Source organism: Antrostomus carolinensis, unplaced genomic scaffold (assembly GCF_000700745.2).
Source record: "Antrostomus carolinensis isolate BGI_N321 unplaced genomic scaffold, ASM70074v2 scaffold18925, whole genome shotgun sequence".
NCBI classification, from domain to species: Eukaryota; Metazoa; Chordata; class Aves; order Caprimulgiformes; family Caprimulgidae; genus Antrostomus; species Antrostomus carolinensis.
This window is the reverse complement of record NW_010317297.1, coordinates 9,057-29,951: the sequence shown is the minus strand read 5'-3', so window position 1 is coordinate 29,951 and position 20,895 is coordinate 9,057. Positions and strand designations below refer to the sequence as shown.

At 44.6% G+C, this 20,895-nt stretch overlaps 1 protein-coding gene across 1 annotated transcript in view; it reads right to left on the bottom strand.

Moving 5' to 3' along the window:
- Nucleotides 1-4,835: 4,835 nt before the first annotated feature.
- LOC104525398 (collagen alpha-1(V) chain) overlaps nucleotides 4,836-20,895 on the bottom strand; it is a gene marked incomplete at its 5' end in the record, with an annotated part of 24,615 nt that continues 8,555 nt past the window's right edge. The window contains 15 exons of the mRNA XM_010168545.1: nucleotides 4,836-5,033; nucleotides 8,158-8,391; nucleotides 12,277-12,345; nucleotides 14,441-14,553; nucleotides 14,970-15,228; nucleotides 15,607-15,660; nucleotides 16,452-16,487; nucleotides 17,190-17,243; nucleotides 17,731-17,838; nucleotides 18,558-18,611; nucleotides 18,710-18,763; nucleotides 19,209-19,316; nucleotides 19,645-19,698; nucleotides 20,120-20,173; nucleotides 20,610-20,663. Coding sequence (XP_010166847.1) covers nucleotides 4,887-5,033; nucleotides 8,158-8,391; nucleotides 12,277-12,345; nucleotides 14,441-14,553; nucleotides 14,970-15,228; nucleotides 15,607-15,660; nucleotides 16,452-16,487; nucleotides 17,190-17,243; nucleotides 17,731-17,838; nucleotides 18,558-18,611; nucleotides 18,710-18,763; nucleotides 19,209-19,316; nucleotides 19,645-19,698; nucleotides 20,120-20,173; nucleotides 20,610-20,663 — 1,452 coding nt within the window. The remainder of the gene's footprint in view (nucleotides 5,034-8,157; nucleotides 8,392-12,276; nucleotides 12,346-14,440; nucleotides 14,554-14,969; nucleotides 15,229-15,606; nucleotides 15,661-16,451; nucleotides 16,488-17,189; nucleotides 17,244-17,730; nucleotides 17,839-18,557; nucleotides 18,612-18,709; nucleotides 18,764-19,208; nucleotides 19,317-19,644; nucleotides 19,699-20,119; nucleotides 20,174-20,609; nucleotides 20,664-20,895) is intronic.

Sequence of the window (20,895 nt, the reverse complement as noted above, 5' to 3'; positions counted from 1 at the left end):
GGCTGAGCTTATGCTGAAGGCTCTTTTCTCTGCCCCACTGCCTACCCTTCCAAGCCATGTAGGAATGGGCTTCTTTTGCCACCAGCTGAATCAAACAAGGGACTCCAAGATAAAAGACAAGAAGCCAACAGACACGCAGCTAGCATGAGGACCTGGGCCCCTTCCTCCAGAACACAGCTAAAAGATAAACCAAGAAGGAATAATTCCCATTTTACTAGCACAAATCAAGTCACATAGCAACTCATATTTTACCTTAGGAAACAGCTTGGAAGCAAATGTACACATCCTCATGGCTGGGTCAGCTCAAGTAACTGGATAGGAAAAATTCTTCAGGCTTCACCTTCTTTCTTAAAACACAGAAGCACATAAATCCCAGCCTAGTTAAGCCCTTGCCTGTTAGGAAAAACAAAACAAAACACCACAGAGCAAAGCAAACACTGTCAGCCTTACAGCTTCCCCTGCCCAGACTGGCCCAGCTGCTCTTAAAGCTTTTGGAAGTGCAACTGGGCTCAGCTGCACTGGGTTAACTCTCCCTTCCCAAGTTGTCCCAGGGGTGGGTGCTGCTCTGCTCCCCCCAGGGCTGGTGTGGGTGTAAAATTGAGCCGTCTCGGGTACTCACACTCTGGTTCAATAATCCGCTGCTGTTTTCTGTTGTGCATCTGTCAAAAATGACCCTCCAGATTTCACTGAGCAGAGTAACAGCATTTTAGCTCTAGCACCAAATCATGAGCTTTCTGTTATATGAAAAGAGGTGAAAAATATGTCATGGCTTCTGTGCCTGGCACCTCCAGAAACACTCAAATCCTCGCTCAGATCTCTGGTTTTTCCTAATGGCAGATCAAAGCTTCTCTCGGCAGCAAGACCCCGAGGCATTTGTTAGAAGTGTTTGTTGCAACCTGCAATGATCAAGAGCAAATCACAACTGGCAGGTCAGCATGGACCAGGTGAGCATCACCTTGAAGTGTCATTAGGATCAAAGTTAAATCTTTCTAGCCAGGCAATTAAAGCTATTTTCCCCCTAGTTTTTTCCCCAAGCTGTAGTAATGCTGCATTTCTGGGGTTCATTTGGATGAAGATTTGTCAATAATCCCCCCAAGATTTCCCAAAGCTACTCCTTTAAGCTAATTCTATACTCAGAAGGACTAAAGCACTTTAGCTTCTTATCTGAACATCTTTCTTAATCTGAGATCTACCATTAATTTCAGTCAAAGAATGAAGGGAAGAGGCTGATAGGACACACAACTTGGCTTGGTCACTGCAAAGCTTTGCATACAGAGGAGGGTTTGTGCAGGCACGTGTGTGTTTATGCTGTACGTACCTGCTGTGTCACAAATAAGGACACGTTTTTAAGGTGCAAGCATCTTCTTGAACCTGCAAACCAGCAGCACCAACCAAATGTTCTTTGCAAGAAGCCCCCGAGAACCTGAGTGGTGCAAATCCAGCGGCAGTGGCTGGTGTTGGCAGATGGATGCACGCAATTTCTTACAGCAGTATCCAGAAGAGCCATTGTCTTCTTGCACGTCCCTGGAGTGAAATCCACAGTAGATAAGGAGGAGAGGATGAACAAAATGTTCCCCATGTTGGGTTTTTCTGTTTGTTTGTTTTCCTGAATTCACCTTGGGATGAGAAGATCAGCCAAAGCAAAGGCTGTGGTCATGGAAAGACTCCTCAGGTGCTGTTGCTGCTGGGGTGGAAACAGCGAAGAGCTGGTGGCCACCTCATCTTCTCATCCAAGTCCCAGGCACTGAAATCTCCAGGTTAGATTTTGGCAGTCTGAATTTCTCACTAAAAAAAAAAAAAAAAAAAAAAAAGATTCCAGGCCTGGAAGGTCTCTCTCGCTGGGTTTGGTTTATTATTTTACAGAATATATTACCTTTAAGCGCTTGCACCGTTCCTCTGATGAACTCTTCAGGCTCCACTGAGCATAGAGGTCGTGGGGAAATCACGTTGCAATCAACTTCAAGAAGACATTCACATCATGTTGGTTTAGGTGGAAACAGTAAACTTGATTTATTGAAAAAAATCTATTACATTTATTCCTTTATTACACAGGTTTAAAATATTTAAAAATAGCTCTTATGGGCATTACACTTAGATTTTATGACATGTTTATTGGACTTTGAAGAAATGTACAATATGTCATTTGACACTATATTTTAAAAAGGGCCTTACGTACTAAATTTTTTTTCAATAAGTTTTATTTTTCTTATCAACATTTGTTCAAGTCATATATATTAAGGGAGGAGGGAAATAAAATTACACAAAAAGAAGGTCTGCAAATACAAGTAGTAATTTTATTGCAATATACCGTAGCTAAGTGGTCTGGGAAAATCGGAACAGTTTGGAGCTCAGTACAATTACAACACTGTGGAATTCAACAGAAGATTTTTTTTTTTGTTGTTTTTAAATCCTAAAGCAAAGAAATAAAAGGAAAAATAAAATAAAAAAGCTCCCTTGATGAAAATTTGTAACAGAATCACATGACCTAGGCAGACGCACACGTGTGTATATACATCAATATATGGCTTATCTTTTGGAGAGAGGAACGTGCAACCTTTTCTGACCTTCCCACTGTTCCTGAACAAGGCTCTTGCCAAAGTGACTGAGAAGCTGAATTCTCCTATATATTATTATTATTATATATTCCTTTTCACTGCTTTGCTGCTGGAGTCTGCAGTTTTTAGGTTAGCACCTTTTTTTTTTTCCTTCCAACAAGCAGGGGAAAAAAAAAATAAGAACACAACAGAAGAAGGGAGACGGATGGACATGGTCCTCCCAGACCAAAAAGCACCGCACGGCATCGCCGCTGCCTCCAGCATGGCTTCACCTCCCTTCCTTAGCTGCTGCTCTCTGCTTGGGAAGGAGGGGGGAAAAGACATCATATATAGGCTTTTCTTCACAGTAAATGTGATGTCTTTTCCTTTATGGTGAAAGAATCTCCTTGGCTCAAGCATTACTGTAATACTCCAGGCCAAATAATAATAATAATAATAATATTAATAAAAACACCCTCCAACATCAATTTTCCAGCTGAAAGATCTAAAACCAAGGAAAATAGCCAGGGAAAAAACAAACAAACAGAATAAGAAGATGGTGTCAGCAGGTTGTGAGCTGAAAAAGCTGCATAAAAATATTAAAAAAAGAAAAAAAGGCCATCCTGGCAGAGCCACCGTGGGAAGATCAGGAAAAGTGCAGACTCCTGGGAGTGCTTGGCAGCACAGCTTCAGCATCACGTCAGGACATCCAACAAATACATAAATTAGCACCACAAACGTTCAGCGACTGAGTACAATCTGGTATGGTTACCACCGTATAAAATGCATGAATAATCTTGGAGGAAAAAAAAAAAGAAGAAAAAAAGATGTAAGCACATCTAATACTTGTTCTACATGGGCCGTATAAGCTATTGCAATACAATTAAGGAGAGGAGCAGATCTTCTACATAACAAATATGAAGGTGGCATGCATTTTATAATCAAAGTGTAGCAAGAGCCTGCAGTCTGCATTGAAAATGGCTAAAAAGCAAAGGCTGGTGGGAGACTGGCCAATGGCAGGGTATCACCAGTGTTGTATTAAAGTCATTCAAATAGATAGCACCACAGAGATGTAAAAATAAAAAGCACCTTTTTTTTTTTTCCCTTGGTTTTTTTTTTTTTTACACTTTATATTCAGAGAGGACAAATGGATTTCCCCTGCCACTGTAATCTGCCACTGGGAATTATTTTTTTTTAATTATTATTATTTTAAGAGAATGGTGAAGGGAAAAAAGAGAAGAATTAATTTAAAACATATATGTTGAATTAAGCAAGTGTATAAAAAAAGCCGAGACTTAAAGCGGATCCTGCTTTTAGATCAGGGTTTTGTAGAAATCTTGTTAAAAAGTGGCTTTAATTTCCTTATTTTGAAGGCATCTGTGGCTCGGGTGCTGGTTTGCCACTCATCCTGCACAGACTCGTGCCTGGGCGTAACTCCAAGCCTCTCTGGATCCAGGTTTGGGGATGGGAAGAGGCATGAGTGGTGGGGACATGAGCCACCGTTTTCATTCCCAGGTGGATGCTTGGCTGGGATAGTGGTGGAAAGGGTGGTGGTTTGAATACAGACAGGGTCACATGCATGTTTTGAAGCCAGAAGCATTTAAACATTTAAAATAATATACAATACAAATATTTACTTACAAACATACAAAAATATAAGCACCTTTAATACATGGGAAAGAGATGCCCAGTGTGACTTTTAGCCATCAGATTCATGGGGTTAAAATTGTAAAATATAGAATTACGTGATTTAATGGAGATATTAAAAATTCTGGAAATGGCCATGACATCTACTTGCTAGAGCTGATCCAAATCTCATGGAAGTCAATGAAATGCCTCCAATGAGCTTCAGCAGGGTTTGGATTGGAGCCAGGACTGACGGGACTTCAAAGTCAAGTTGAACACAGGAGTTTCAAGTTTTTTTCGTTTTTCCTTAGAAACAAACAAGCAATAATCTATAGACCAGCACTTGGTATCACTGCATGGCAAGAAGAAGTCATCTTTGATGGTGATGGGGTCTGGTCGGTGGCTTTGGAGCAGCAGCGGTCGAGGCAGCAGTGGTGGCGGCATGGGGACAGGTCTCCAGGCCACGCGTGCGGCGGTTGGTCATGCGATTCTGCATCTGTCATGGGAATGGTCCTCTCAATTGGCGATTTGGTACGTCTGGGTGTGGTGGCACAGAGGAAATCGGGCAGAATGAGGAACAAAACAAAACGGAAAAAAAATAACCCATCGCTGTCCAGTTTCAGAACGTGCATGTGACAAGGAATTTTTTTTTTTCTTCTTTAATTAATTAAATGACGCAATGAGGTTACGAGGTTGCTCATTTGGAGACTAGTTTTCAGGTGGCTCTTAGCCCATGAAGCAAGCTGGTCCCACCTCGAATCCAAATTTCTGTGATGCTTCTCCGAAGTCATTGAACATAATGTCGACTATAGGTACTTGCTCTACTTTGGGTGTGTTGATTTCCAGGATAGTCTTCTGATAGCCCTTCTTTGCCTGATGGGGAGAAGAAAGAGAGAAATGCTGATGATGCCTCCAACCCAACAATAGCAAGTTAGCATGAATGAGCATTCACCAGTCAGCTGGGAATACAGTGACAGTCTGGCCCAGGCATTTTCTGAGCTGAATTAGAGGTAGCCAGCACCCAAACTCACATTTCCCCTGCAGATAGAGCAGACATGCTCTCAAGTGGGATGGTGACCACTGAACAAATCCCCGAGTGTCTTAAGCCCAGACTTAGGAGCAGTAGAAGCTGCTGCTATGGAGATCAAAAGACACTTAACTCTCCTGTCAGGACATCTCGGGGCTGGAACAGGAGTCTGGTAAAATTATTGTGGCTGTGGTATAGTTGTTTTGCCTCCCTCAGGACAAACATGGGTTGTTGAGCAAATGTGAGCTATTTAATTTGAATATATTAGCTTAACTATTATCTGAGTGCTACCGAAAAGATCAGATTTAAAGTTTCATGGAATTCACAAGGTGATGTTGTCTTTTTATCATGCCTGGTAGCCATACAGTTATTTCCAAAATATAAATAATTATTAGAGGAGCAGAAGTGCACCCGAGGGCATACAAAGCTGCACAAACAAGTGAATTTATGAAGCAGCTTTTGGCTCTACCTTTCCCTCTGATTTGTGTGTCTCAGAAGAATAGGCTATATCACAGCTACTGAGAACGAGCTGTAAGATCAGGAAAAACACATCCAAATAATGGCCCAAACATTAGCCCTGGTGATACGCTGGCACTGGCTGCAGCAGCCTCAAGCCTGGCCAGAGCGTGGGTCCTGCCAGGACCTCTGTGGCAATGCCATGTTGGGCAGCCCCATCTCATTTTTCAAATAGTAGTGCTCAAGATGTTAAATGTCCTGCCTGTGGTTCAGGGAGGATGACCTACCAGGGTACCAGAAACAGTACAGGAGATCCAGAGCCTCTTTCTGCAAGGCTAAGATTCCTATATATTCCATATTACGGATATGCCATATTATCTTGGCATATTTTACCTTTTTATAGCTTGCAAGAACATCTCTAGCAGAGAGAAAGGACTGGGGCACACTGGTTTGGAAGTGATGCCCAAAGCTCTGATCAGATGATGGTCCTATGCCCCACCATCATGTCAGGGTTCAACCAGTCTCTCCCAGTATTCCAGCACCATGGGTGCCTGTTGCTCCCACTGCTTTAGTTCTTGCCACAGTCATTTATTTGCAGCACCAAGACTGGGTAACAGCCATCTGTGAGAAGCAACCAAGCAAATAAGCTCAAAGGAGCTTACAGTCCTCTTTCCATGCAAATATCCCTGGTTAGGGAGAGGAACAGAGGGCACGTGAGCCAAAGCACATAAATCAAAAGGCTTTTCAGCAGGCACAGCTGCCTTAAAATGTGCAATGTGTGATCTTGCAGCATCCTTGAGACTTAAAAAGGGACAGGGAGGAGAAGGTGCTTTTCACCAAGGACACATTGCATTAACACAAGATACAAAGTACTTGAGGACAAACTTTCCCATGTGGCTTCTGAGTGTTTCCAGAAGTGGGATGGATGTCACCATCTCAGAATTGCCTGTACTGGAAAACCCTTTAAGATGATCCAGCCCAACCATGAACCCAACACTGACAAGTCCCCAACTAACCCATGTCCCTCAGCACTTTGTCTACACGACTCTTCAATCCCACCAGGGATGGGGACTCCACCACTGCCCTGGGCAACCCCTTCCAATGCCTCAGAACCCTTTCAGCAAAGAAATTCTTCCTCACATCCCATCTCAACTGCCCTGGGCACAACTTGAGGCCATTTCCTCTTGTCCTGTCCCTTGTTCCTTGGTTGAACAGACCAACCTCCTCCTCTCTATGTCCTTTCCCTCTCTGCGAGAGCGTTAAAAGAAGTGATTCTAATCTGATTTTCCTCATTGCTCCTACAGTTAAAGATGCATGCATGTCACAACAGAACCACTTTCATCTTAAATTATGCGGAGGGCTTTTTCTGTCAAACATCTCAATCTTTCTGTCCCGTGGGTTTCAAGCGCTGCAGTTGCAGAGGGTGAGAATTACGCACGCTCTTGCACCAGCAAGCTGGGTCTCAAAATAAATGCAAGCAGCAACTGCTTTGCCAAATTTTTAGCTCATGAGGGCAGATTTTTCAGAGCTCAGTCCCAAATCAGGCACCCAACAGAAGGACGTAGAAGCAAATGGAGGATGCTGAGGCCCTTTGGAAACTCTGGCTGATGCTCATGGCCACAGCAAAGGTGAAGAGCAATGTGGCTGCGAGGGCAGAGGAAAGCTGAAGCCTAACACCCACTTTTGCACTCTGGGCAAAAAAGTCACAGGGGACAAATCTAGAGAGAAAGACACTAAAAGTCACATTTGAAATGTGAGCAGAGATGTGAACCTTTGTCTCCCGAATCCCACGCAACATCCCCTCTTGCTAAAGAGTCAGGCCTTGCTTTGGTGTGTCCTTTCCTACAGGCACAGGTGTGTCCTGTCAGGAGCTAGGACTTGCAAGCACAGAGCAAACCACAGCTCCACGCTGGGGCTCCTCCAGTAGCTCAAGGGACACCGGGATGGAGCTGGGTGCTGCAGCCATGGAGTGATGCGGAGTCCACCTGGGGCTACATGCAGCAGCGTGCTGCAGAAAAACCCCAACCAACCCAATGCCAAACCCTTAATGCTTTGCCTCCAAGATTTCTTGAAAGCACTTTAAAAAATTGTTATCAAAGCCTGCAAAACTGATCTGCAACTGAGTATCATTGCTGGCCTCTCCCCATATGAGCAAATGGGGTCAGAGTAAAAGCAAAGGGGGACATTTAAAAGCAAATGGTGATTTTAGGCAAGTCCTTTCATATCCTTGCATAAAGATGCACATCCAGAAATAAAGCAAATTTATCTAGTTTCTAGAGGTGCTGCAGATTTCCCTGACCTTGAGTGGAATCATGTTCCCAGCATAGGGAAGAGCAAGCTCAATGTCTCCCATGCTGGGGACAATCTTCCAGGCAACAACATCGGCAGGCACAGGAAATTTGGAAGTGATTTACTCAAAGGCAAATAGAACTGGACAACCAGAGGAGGGGGACGGACACCTCCAGCACTGACCCCTCCTGCAGGGACTGGCCAAGACCTGCTCTGCCCACATACCGCACAGCCGTCGAGGGCAGCTCGGATGTAGGGGTTGTTGTCATAGGACATCTCCTCATCATTGGAGCCCAGGAAGCGGATGGCCTTGTCATAGCTGTCAGTGGTGGCGTCATGCCAGGCTACAGACTGGTAGCAGTTGTATGTGATGTTCTGGTGGGCTGAGGCACTCAGGAGCCGAAGGAAAGTCATCTGCACCACTCCGATGGGGTTCCCGTCTGAATCCACGTAGGAGAGCTATGAGAAGCGGAGAAGGGGAAACACTGGGCAGTGAGGGGCAATGCAACACGTCTGGGGGGCTCTGAGGACCACCAGTCTCACCCATTTTTATTACCCTGCACATGGGACTTGGTCTCACCACCACACTGGGGTGCAGACACTGCTCCTGCCACACTACGGGTCCTCCTGCCGGGGCACAGCTACCAAGGGCAGTTTATTTATCTTGCTCGTTTTGAGTAAAAAAACCAATAAGGCTAATGCAGGGCAAGAGGAGAAAGGCAGGGGGATTTCAGCCCTGGTTGCAAAAAGGTGAAGTGCTGAGCAAATTTGGGGATATACATTTTGAGTTTAAGCCACTATCAAGCATACTTCTCCGGGGAGGGGGGAGACAGGAGATTTATGTATGCACTTGGGGCTTTTTTTTTTCCTATCTGATTTTCTGACCACTGTGGGTATTTGGTTCAACACACGCTGGGGTATTTCCCATTCATTTTTCTTGGGCACCACCGCCTTGGCTTTTAAGCCAACTTTACACTTAATCCACAGTAATCCTGTTTCTGCTGCTAAGGACTCTGAGCTGCCCTGTCAGCAAGGCTACACTCAGCTAAAAGGAAAATGCATTTGCTGCCCTTAGGGCATGTCATGGAACAGAGCTGCACTGGCACAGGGATGTGCTCCATTCTGCATATCAGGCTCCTTTTCTCCCTTGTAGGAGAACGGTGTCTGCAAAACCCAGTTTATTTAAACACCCGCCAACATTTAGGGGATTCAAGACTTTCTGGGACTCTCTCTCGTACCCCACCAATGAAGCAAACACACAATGGGACAGCTAATTTGCACATATAAACTAACTGTACTTCAGGTGGTATCTCCAGCCATAGCCAAGCTACCAGAGCTGCTGTTCCTTACTGTCCTCTATGGACAGTGTGATTCTTCAGAAATGACCAGGAGAAAAATACAGGCACACAAAGAGCGTGGTGTACTTCAAGGTACCATGAAATACTGGTGCAAGCTGCAAACAATACAAGAGATTCATAACCAGATAATATAATCATGAGTAACAAGATAATATAAATAAATAAATATACCAACCGGTTGTCAGGATACCGTTGCAGTGTCCTCCTGAGAGTTAAATATGACTGACCATGAGAGAGCCACGCATGCCAGGAAGAGAGCTACCAGAAAACCACCAGGACGTGGAAGGAAGGGGACACAAAATGCCGACTACTTGGCACAAACACAACGACAAGTGTCATTACTGATCTGCAGGACCTGCTTCTCTAATTTATTTTTTTTTATTTCAAATCAGTGCTTGACTTAGGAGCCTGACTGCTTGTTAAGGGGCCTTGGTTACTGTTCTGCCTCTGCAGATTGCATGAAGACCTGACCCAGCTTTGCAACTAGAGCCACTGGGAACTGGTTCTGTGCATGAAGCTTGCTTGTGGGAACACAGTTTTGCAAAAAATCAGTACTTTCCTGTTTTCTCTGTGACAGTATTTCCCTGGGGCAGATGCCATATGGCTATGAAGGATAACAGGACAGGACGGGTGACAGGCCCCATTAGAGCTACTGAGAATTCTGTGTAGCACACACAGAAGGAAAACAGAGTTCAGGAGAAAACATCTGCAACCCTTTTATCCCTCTAAATACAGTTTGGCTGCATCATTAGAAATGGTAAGAAATCAGCTCCAATACTCTATGTCATTGATTAATTATGGTGTGGAAGCATCAAAATGAGATGGTTTCTCTGTATTTCATATTTACTATGTTTTTTACTTTAGATATCCCTAGAAGAAAGTCAAGCACCTTCACAGCTGCACACCTTGTGCAAGCCCTGAGATTTATACAGAGCTCCCCATATTGACAGCACTGAGCAGCCACATGGAAATCTTTCCCTTGGCCTTGGGGATCCCTACAGGCTCAGCCCCGCAAGACACCATGCTCGGGGTGTGTGGAAAGGCATCAAGGACCTTCTCCTTGGAGTAACAGGAGCAACGCTACACCCAGAAGGAAACTCAAACCTCATTCATCCCACCCATCTACACACAGATTTCAAATTATCTTGGATCTAGGCAAGTGTCTCCCCAATTTACCAGTCTCATAGTTCTAAACAGTGACTGGGGTGAAGTGGGAGGTACTACTAAAAGATATCAAACTTTACTCTTATGACTTGTGTGTTTAACAATTTTGGGATTTGCCTAAGCAGGTCTTCTACGTGCTGGTGGCTTTTTTCCCCAAACAGAAAATGCAGGGCAGGTAAAAAAGCAAAAAAATGGCAGAAAGATGGAACAAAGGGCACCAGGTATCGTTGAAATTCCTATTTAAAAAAAAAAAGGGGGGGGGGGCCCTAAGCGCTAGCTTGGCAATTCAGCCAATAATGTAGCTGACAAACAGATTGGAAAAAAAGAAAAAGCGAAGAAGGTGGAGAAATGGAGGTACTTGTAATATTAACTGATGAAGTACTCTGTAACTAAGGTATGAGTAGTTGCCCTCCAAGGAGCTACGAGGCTGAAGCCTTGGCTTTGCGGCCGTATTCAATGATGCAGAAAAGCTACAGAAGCCATATCCTTCTGGCGGGCAGAATCAGAGCAAAATGTGTTTAGTGGCAATGAAATGCACTTTAGGAAAACAACGCGGTGATTTTCTTTGTTTGCCTTTTAAGGTGGAAGTTTGGGGCATTGCAAGAAACCTCTGCCCTGGGGAGGGGACAACCACGTGAGGCAGCTCAGCACCGTTCGTCAGAGCATCTCCAGCTTTCAGGGACAGGTTGGTTTTATCTGCTGAATATTTCCTTCTTCCCTAATTCTCCTGATTTGACTGAGTTCATTATCTGCATCGTGCTAATCCTACAAGAATTGATATGCACGTGGGAGATTTCTGTTGCTTAAGGAGACCTGCCTTACACTCTGACAGCCCTGCGCAGGGCTCGGATGCAATGGGAGCAATCTATCCACAATATGAATGTCCTCTTGGAGGACAAAATACTAGAGCTTCTCTGTCTTACGTGGTGTTGTCTTCCTTGCTTGCTGACATCAAGCATCATTTGACCTTAGGACAATTCTCCCTTGAAAAAATCCTTAGTTGTGACTAAGTCAAATTCCTGTCCACCAAACTTGGCGAACACGTGTGGCTTGAAATCTTCCTTTAAATCAATGATTTCCCATCTCCCAAGCTCTGGGGATGGCATGGGAGGCCCTGATGTGGCTCATCTCCAGTGTGGGAGATGAAATAATTCCTTTGGGGAAAACCTGCCCCAGACCAAAGATGTGCAGATTCACCACCTCAGCCTGGGTACCAGCAAGCATGGGCCACTACAGCACCGTGACCAGCTCTGGGCTGAAGCATCATGTTGGGCGTATCTCAGCTCTTGGGATAAGGTTATGCTGCTGTGGGACAGCAGCATGGGGACATCCAGTTTGCCCTTGCCATAATGGGAATGGCTTAGGAGACAGCAAGAGCCCTTTCGTTGCAGAATGCAGCCCATTGCAGTGCTCTGTAGAGACAGACCTGCAACAACTCCAGCTCTGCAAAGTCCCCCAGCACATTGTGTCCCCCTCTAACACTGGGGAAAGCTCATCACCTGCTCCTAGGTTTCCAGTCAAGCAGACTGAAAAAAAAGTGTCCATTGGGTTTTGTTTCTTTTTCAGTATTCCACCTTAAATGTTTTTACTGTGACTCGTGATGGTTATTAGTCCAGCATGCAGAGTGCAACAGGTCTGGCCATACCAAAGCAGATGACGCGCTCTGATTCAGACTAGAGGGCCAAGGTTAGCCACTTACCAAAGACCCCCGCTTGTATTGACTATACCATGTGGAAGGCTGTTCTTTGGGCCAACGAGCCATTTTACTCTGTAAAATATGACACGGGTTAAAGAAAACTGAAGGCACCAAGATGCATCTTACCAGTTTACCGCGCTTGAATTCACTGAACCAGGAGCCTGGGTTTTCCTTTGGCCAAGAAGTAATTCTAGCCTAGTTTATGGGCGGCAAGGAGGAAAGAGAGAAAGAAAAAAAAAAAAAAGAAATAAAAAAAGTTACATTCAGTTCCACAAGCAGAGTCTGCATGTCTTACTGTAACTGTCCAACTTCCTTTAAAATGTTTTCTTAATCTTTATACATCAGTAACAAGACCAGTCAGTAGAGCCCTAAGGTGCCAGCAGGCTCTCAAGCAGAACGGGATGGCACGGTGCTGCCTCGGGTGCCTAGCGCTGCTTTGGCACTAGCTTCCTTTGCTAAGGGCTAATGATCTCTGCCTCCTAGATACTTTGGATGCAAACCCAGCAGTGCAGTCTGTCGGCAGGAGACATAAAAGGAAAGATAAAGAGGGAAAAAAAGAAATATCAATGGTAAAAGATGCTCTGATCTTCATGGGAGGGCTGGGGTGGAAAAACGATGCTGATAACGGAGAAGGCTGCTGTCACTCCAGCACTAAATCCAGATGCTGTGGGGCTGGGAAAGGAAAATATTGTGACAAAGGAAAAGCCTCTGCCTGCCTCCTGCATTTGTGCAGTGCTAAGGTGCAGCATGAGCAGTGCGTCCTCCACAGTCAGTGCTGGACCATCAGGCATGATGGAGCTTCCAACTACCTGGAGTGATGCAGGGGATAACCTTGACAAGAAACAAGCTGTTGGAGCATCCTTTATGGCAATCTTGTCTAAGCAGCTGAATCACTTTGAGTCAGAGCACAAGGAAGAAGCGTGGTTGCCGTCTGCTCTCTTACCCTCCCACCAGCTCCCTCACTTCTGCTGTAAATCTCTCCAAAAACAGCCAAGATATATGCAGGTGTCTTGGGATTGTCCTTTCCTTTCCAGTACGTGAACCATAAAGCAAGTCAGTGTGCTTCTGCTGGGTTAAGGGGATATGGCTTAAACTCTGCTGTGGCTTATAATAAAACCACTTAGCCAGTACTTAATGCTGGTGTGGTAGCTGTTTTTATTCCTCTACATAGAAAAAGAGCAGGCCGACGCTTTTCCTTATTTACGACAGTACTGGAAATGTGTAGCACAATTTGCATTTGAGGAGCATTGCAGCGATCAGAAGAAGAGCTCCATGGTGGACAAGATGGGGCCAAAAAGCCACTCATAGAATGAGCATGGCAGGAGTCTGAGCAACCATAAGATCATGGGGAGACTCTGCTTTTTTAGCTGTCAACATTTTGAGGAGAGCCACGGCAAGTTAATGCAAAGGAGAAGAAATCCATCTCCTATTTAAACAGTCTTAACAAAAACTCGAGGCAGATTTATGTTGCACATTATTTATCCTGTGCTGGTACATATTTCTGGTGGATGAAATTCAGCAAGCAAATGGCTTCCACTGGAGTGAACAGCTTTGCCTATGCCTTGACCCAGCTCCCACAGGTCACTTTGCAAGAGTTTCTGCACAGCCAGCACAGGTAATGGTCCCAAGGCATCAGGGAGAACAGCTCCAGAAAACAGAGTGCATGGATATGGGGCAAAAATGAGGAGTATGGTTGAGCTAAGCACATCATTACACAAATAACTTAATGAACCTTGTGCATCAGTGCCAGGAAGAGTGCTAAGGCTAGTTGCCATCATTTAGGAAACTAAATACTGACAAGAAACACAAGGAAAAAATTACAGGACATAAATATTTCTCTGCTCTGCCTGAAGACACAGTAAGTAGAGAAATCAGAGGTGCTTATGCACACAGACAGCAGAGCAGCAGCCCAGCTGCAGGAGGGAAGACAAGGAATGAGTTAAATGAAACTCATGGGGAGTCACAGTTTCTGCACCAACACACCCTTCTGCCCTTGTAAAGCAAATAAAAAAAAATAATAATTAAAAAAAAGGTTTTAGCATCTTTATGCCTCAGAAATCAAAGACTTGTCCCAAATCACAGTTTAAATCTGACTTACTCAAAGAAATTATCTATTCATTATTATTTTGAAGCCAACGTTGTGTAACAAAGAAATATTCTGGATCTTTAATCCTTACTTGCTATTATTCAATTCTCCTGAAACTGACTGTCTATGAATATTCATATTAGGAAACAATCTCTTATCACCATGATATAAAGGAAAAAAAAAAAAAAAGTTGTGTGGACTTACTCCTTCAGATTTCTTATCAGGGAAGATGCAAGTCTCTCCACCAGCTGTGAAATTACAGTAAACTTTGAAAGAATCCCTGGAACATCCTTGGTTAGGATCAACCCAGTATTCACCTGGATGCACGAGAGGGAAGAAAGAATCAACACTGTGAAGGGAGGACAATGGGCACTTCAGTAACCATCTACCCAGGGATGTTCTTTCTCTGTCACAGGCTACTATTTATATGTATTTTTTGGAAAACTGGTTCTGTCCTCATTCCAGATAATACTGTGGTACCTTACAGGAATAGTTATTTTGCCTCATATATCCCCATTTTTAGAACATAACACAATATTTCAGTTGGAAGGGACCTACAACCATCATCTAGTTCAACTCTATGTATTCCTTCTTTGTCAGCCATATTCCTCATGGGGCACACCAGGGCCAGGGACTCCCCAAACTGCTTCTCTTCCTGTACTCGCTTGTATGCACTATGTGAAGCTGGGAAACCCAGTTTTTCCCTCACACCCCCCTCCATCCCAGGACGCACCATCTGGGAAGTCGGGATGACAGAGCTGCAGATCCTTGCAGGTACGCGCTGGGTTATGTTGAGTGCCCAATGGATGCTTCATTTGCTCAATTTCCAGTTTCAAGGAATTCAGCGACCCAAAAATTTCCTCCATGCCATCTGCATAGTCCATGTAGTTGTCAGCATTTCCATCGTCCACCAGCTGGCTGGCATCAATGTTTCGCCTGGTCCTCTTGGAAGACTGGATGGGCAGTGGCTGGATGACTTCTCCAGGAGGACCCTGATTTGTGGGGAAAGATACAACTTCTCATTGCATTGGCAGTGAGGAACAGACAGAAGAGATTGCCAAAGCAGCCACCAGCACTGAGAAACAGCATTACACAATACACACTAGACACATAAAACACCCATGATGGTGCTGATAAAAACCCTGGCCCCCCAGGCTTGAACATTGGGTCCATCTTTTCTTGTCATCTTCCCATTAGTAACTTCTCCCTTCACCTCCCGCTTTCTTCCCCAGCATCTCTAAGAGAGGCCAATCCATCATTAGGGTACCTGACATGCTGAATCTTTGTCCAGAAATCTTCTACTTCCTAACATTACAAGACCCATTAAATCTGACCCATATTTCATATTCCATGTAATGGGTTCTACTTACAGGAGGCCCTGGGGGCCCAGGAAGACCTGATTCACCCTTTGGACCTGTTGGACCCTGGGTAGAAAAACAAGGGAAAAACGTGAGTCGCTCAGGAAAATGCACTTGTCACTTTTATCACATCCCAAATATTAGTTCTTCTAAGAGGCTCTTGTGGTAAAAACTTTCTTCCTGCCTCTTCAGGCATACAAGAGGAGTCTTCTTGCACCCCTCCAAGAAAATGTTTAATTTGATCATTTTTGATGGTTAGGTAAGAGAAAAAGACCAAACATTAACATGGGGTTAAACATTAAATTTTTTGCTCAGGTTTCCTTTGGAAAATGAAGGATCTTCCAATGCATGAAAATGGTAATTCTCCAAACGAATTCAACAGTTTTATGAATAAAAATCAAATCTTAAAATGAATAAAACATTGAATTCTGCATGGGAAATAGACTTGAGGAAGTAGCCCAAGAGGAATTTTTAAATGCCTGCATAGGAGATCTGTAACATGAAGCTTGCTTCAGCGTTGCATTTCTCACCGAGTTCTTTGCTTTTCAGCTTGCCACCTCCCGCTTCACAGTCTATTTTTAATACCCTCTGCTTTACAGCCGTAGGTTTTCTCCTAAGGCCTATGCACTGGATTCCTCCTTATGATCTTTGCTGCACTGATGGTCAATGAAGTACAGTGTGTGCAACAGAAACTTCTCCCCATTAGAACGTCTGGGCTTTGACAGCCTGAAAAGGCCGCATTCGCTACAGTCATCGTTGGCTAATTGCCCTAATGCCACTGATGTGGAGGAGTCACAGCAGGTTATGCATTTAATAAGAGCTCCTCAGCCTCTTCAATTAACAATGTCTATACTCACTGATGATCCTTTAGCACCTTTGGGACCAGGTGGACCCTGCATAGAAAAAAATATAGAAAGGAGTCAGTACATTTCCTAGCAGGGAAGAAGTCAGTCTCTCCTTAGAGAGAGGCACAGTAGTGTTATACAAGGTGGTTTTTAAAATTCACTTCCTTTCTGTTTCCACTTTTCACATCCACTTTGAGCTCAGTGATGCTTTTATTTGCCAATGTACAAAAAGCATTTGTGTCAGACCAATCTGTGTCAGTGTTCCACACTCCTCCTCAGATAGGGACTGGAAAAACTGCTGTGTGATCCCCGTAACCCAGGGTTGATCCTGGCCTTGTGTGCTCAGGACACCCAGCCATAGGTAAATGCTGGTTGCCCAAGGGCACAGGCTGCAGCCTCTGGTCATCCAGGGAAAAAATACATCACAAACAGAAAAAAAGAAAAAAAGAAAAAAATCACTGTGTGATTGTAGATAATCCAAAAGAAAGGAGGAGAGGAACAGGGTGGGCTAATTCCACTGCCTTGATCACATTGTGGTCCCTGCACCCATCTCAGCTCACGTGTCACCCCCCAATACTCCTGTAATTCATTCCAGTGTTTTTAATGCTCCCAGCTGGGCAAACCCATTGCCATCAGCATCCTCACACAGGATCAGGCCAGGAAGTGTTGAGTATATCTAGGAGCACCAAGGTGACTTCAGAAGGACTGCATAGCTCCCAATGACTTAAAAGATAATTATCTGTCACACACCGGTAATCCTGGTGGCCCTGGAGGTCCGATTGGTCCAGAAGGACCTGTGATACCCTGAAAAATAAAAGCAGAACAACATTGATTTGCATGCAGCAATGCTGGTCTAAAACTACACAATTAACATCTACTCACAGATGACCACTCGGTTTTGGAGGACTCCATTCAAATCTGGAGCTCTAATTGTTTTTTAAGAATGTGCATGATCCAGACAAGAGCATGACCAGGGAGTTTTATATCTCATTTACACACATAGTTTTAAAAATCAGCCTTCTAAATGCATATTTAATGTTACCATCCCTCCAATTCTGTTCAAGTCTTTTCATATGACCCTTGAGAATCTGCTTTCCACCAAAATGGGTCATTTTGGAGCATCTCTACATTTTACATTTAGAACAAACCACATTAACTTAGAAAATATTCCTCAAAAATTAGCAAGAGTCTCCTGCCAAGTTTGGCTATCTCTGCTATGCCATATCTGTTCAAGGTTATCAAACCCCACAGCTCCAAAGTACATTCCGTGAAGGTCTTATGGAATATTTACCTGCTCTCCTTTGGGTCCTGCTGAGCCCTGGGGGCCTGGTAGACCTCTGTCACCCTTTTCTCCCTGCTCTCCTGGTGGTCCAATAAGACCAATTAAACCTGGATGACCCTATGGGAAAACAGCAGATGTTAACTATGATCTCTCGCCGGAGGTAACCAAATGCCAAAGCTATTCAGCAAAGACATTTCTAGATACAAACCCAAATATCTAGGGTGACAAGAGTCTGTTGCTACCCCTGACACCTGGAAATAGCAGAGCAGAGCAAAGCACTAGCTTTTTGCAACAGAAAATACCACAAATATAGAAGCAGAACTGCTGCGCTGGAGCATCTGCTCATTTTGGTTGCTAACATATATTATATAAAAACATATAAAATATATATAAATATATAAATTTGTACAAGACTGAGAATCCTGCACCTCCCTATGCCCTCTGCTAAAGCTCTGCTCAGGCAGCCCTGACAACTAGATCTGCCATGGACTGCAAGGGCCATCATAGGGGAACACAGAGGTTCAGAGCCTCCATGTCACCTTGTTGCCATCAGTGCTGGTGATACAGGGATGGGAAATCCCAGATCCAGATGGGCAGCAGCATGCACTCACCCACAGCATAACCTGGTTCATCCCTTGGGCCACACTCATAACTCTCCATCTCTCCTTTAAAGATATGTCCAGTGCTTCCAGAGCATGAGAGAGCACATGGGGCTGGTGGCACTCATCAGCCTTCCCCTGCCAGCTGCAGGACCTCTCTACAATGAGATTTTCCCCCCCACGCACCCACACATGATCATCAGATCATGCAGTAAGATCATGCGTTGCTGTTCTCACCTTCTCCCCTTTAGGACCAGAGTCTCCTTTAAGACCAGGCAAACCCGGTGGGCCCTTTGGAAGACAGAGGAGAAAACAAAAGAGAGAATGAATTAATGTAAAATGCATTCACCCATTTCAAAATCTCATTAAATTTGATGATCTGGACATACCATTGGGCCTGGAGGACCATCTGGGCCAGGAGATCCAGGGAGACCTTGTTCACCCTGTAAAACAGTGCAATTCCCTCAAAACAATCATTCATGACAGCAGCACTCTTGGCTGGGAATATTCTGATTATTCACTTATCCTCATCTGGTCCCTGTGTCAGGGAACATTTGTCCTGGCTTTTCACAGAAGGTGAAGGCAAAAGGATTTACGTTCCTTTCATGCTCAAATCTCTACTGGAAAGGGGACTTTGGAGGTCATAGAAACTCTCACTCATGGAGAATGGGTGAGCAGACCTAAGACTCCAGCAAAACATGCTGGGAGATGATATTCAGTTTTATTATTTCCACTGAACATGTTTTATCTGCTGTCGGGCATTTAAGCAAAGACAGAACATTCTGCTGGGAGAAAGGCACCTTCCAAGGCAGACAGGTTACACTGAAGTGCCAGGAACAATGCTGCCCAGAAGCTTTCTCAAACTTTGCTCATTTTGGGAATACTCACAACTGGACCAGGAATCCCTCGAAGGCCATCGGGGCCGGGCTTCCCTGGAGCACCTTGGGGACCAATTGGGCCAGTCTTCCCAGGAGGTCCTTCCAAACCAGCTTCACCCTAGATGCAAGAGGCAGCACAGTTTAATTTGCATTAGGGCATCAACCAGCCTTCTCAAATACGCTGTGGCTGCTGCCAGGACATCTCGGCAAGAACGCAGGTCCATGCAAAGCACATAAAACTTTGTTTGTTGATTTTCCTACTGCTCCCTACTCCTTACACGCTGAGGACAAGTCTCCAAACTCCTTCCCTTTTCAGCCTGGACTATTTCTCCCAATGTCCAGCAGGAACAGCCCTTTGGCTGCGAGCTCTCCAGAGCAGGAAGCTTTCCTGGGTTTGGTCCTGGGAGATGAGCTAACATAGGAAATCCTCTACCATCAGCTCTTACCTTGGCTCCTTTCTCTCCTTGCCTTCCTTCGGGACCAGCTGGACCAGGAGGGCCCTAGAGAAAGCACAAAATAGATGCAAAACACAATTAGATCACACTGATCTGAAATGGTCTATTGGAATTAGCAAAATGATGCTACAGCCCCAGGGAAGATGACAAAATAGAGACAAATATCTCTGAAAAGCTTTTTAAATTAGCTTCTTGCTAAATTAATCCCTGGGCTCTGCCAGCAAAGCAGAAAGAGCAAGAGCACCTCATATTGTATTCTCTCTTGGGTGTTAAAATCTCAAAAAAAATGCATGGGATTCAGTTGACAACTTCCTATCAATTTCCAATGGCTATAGATTGCGCGTAAATTTCATTAGTACTATTATTTAGTTTACACACTTCCACCCTCCATTTACTGTAGATCTAGTAATGGCCTAAGTTTCAAAAAGTCCATACAAATACATTTGGAATATATGTATTTTCTTACCCTTTTTCCTGGGGGTCCGGAAGGGCCTGGCTCTCCCGTGGGACCAGGGGAACCCTAGACGGAGACGGGAGGAGAACAAGCCATAACTGCATCACGAGATACAGGAAGGAGGAGCAAACGTGTACAATTTGAGTTGAGATCTAGAGTTTGTGCTAAGCTGAGGTGTGGGTGGCCAGTACAACTCCTGACACCTCCTCGGGGGTGCAGGTGGTAACTTGTTTTATCCCTTCCCACCATACAATACCATAAGGCATGGTAAAGTTAAAATGAAATACTAGATTTTATTCTTCCATAAGTTACTTTTTGCTTTCAGGATGTATTGCTGGGGATGGATGACAGCAACCAGGCTGACACAGACAGGAGGGACAGGCATCAGGGAACCAGTGCAGCAGAAGCTGCTGAGAATTAGATGCTGCACTGAAGTCCTTGGACTTGGACACAGAAACCGCGGGGATTGTGGAGAACAGATCTCAGCTATCCAGTTACTCACAGTCTGCCCAGGTTCACCATCGTCGCCCTTGTCACCAGGAGGACCATCTTGACCCTAAAAAGGAGGAAGAAAGAAACAAGCAGGCATATTTAGGATACAAATAGAGGCGAGGAGAGGAGGAGAGTGTTAGCAGCAGCAGGTGTGGTTCAGCTGTTCATGTCAGGAGTCACCATCCCACCCCATCCCATCTGCTGTTGAGAACACTGGCAACAGCAAACATCCTGTGTGAAATACTGTGGACAGCACCATTTGTACAGCTACTGCCCCAAAGGGTGCAGCAATGGTC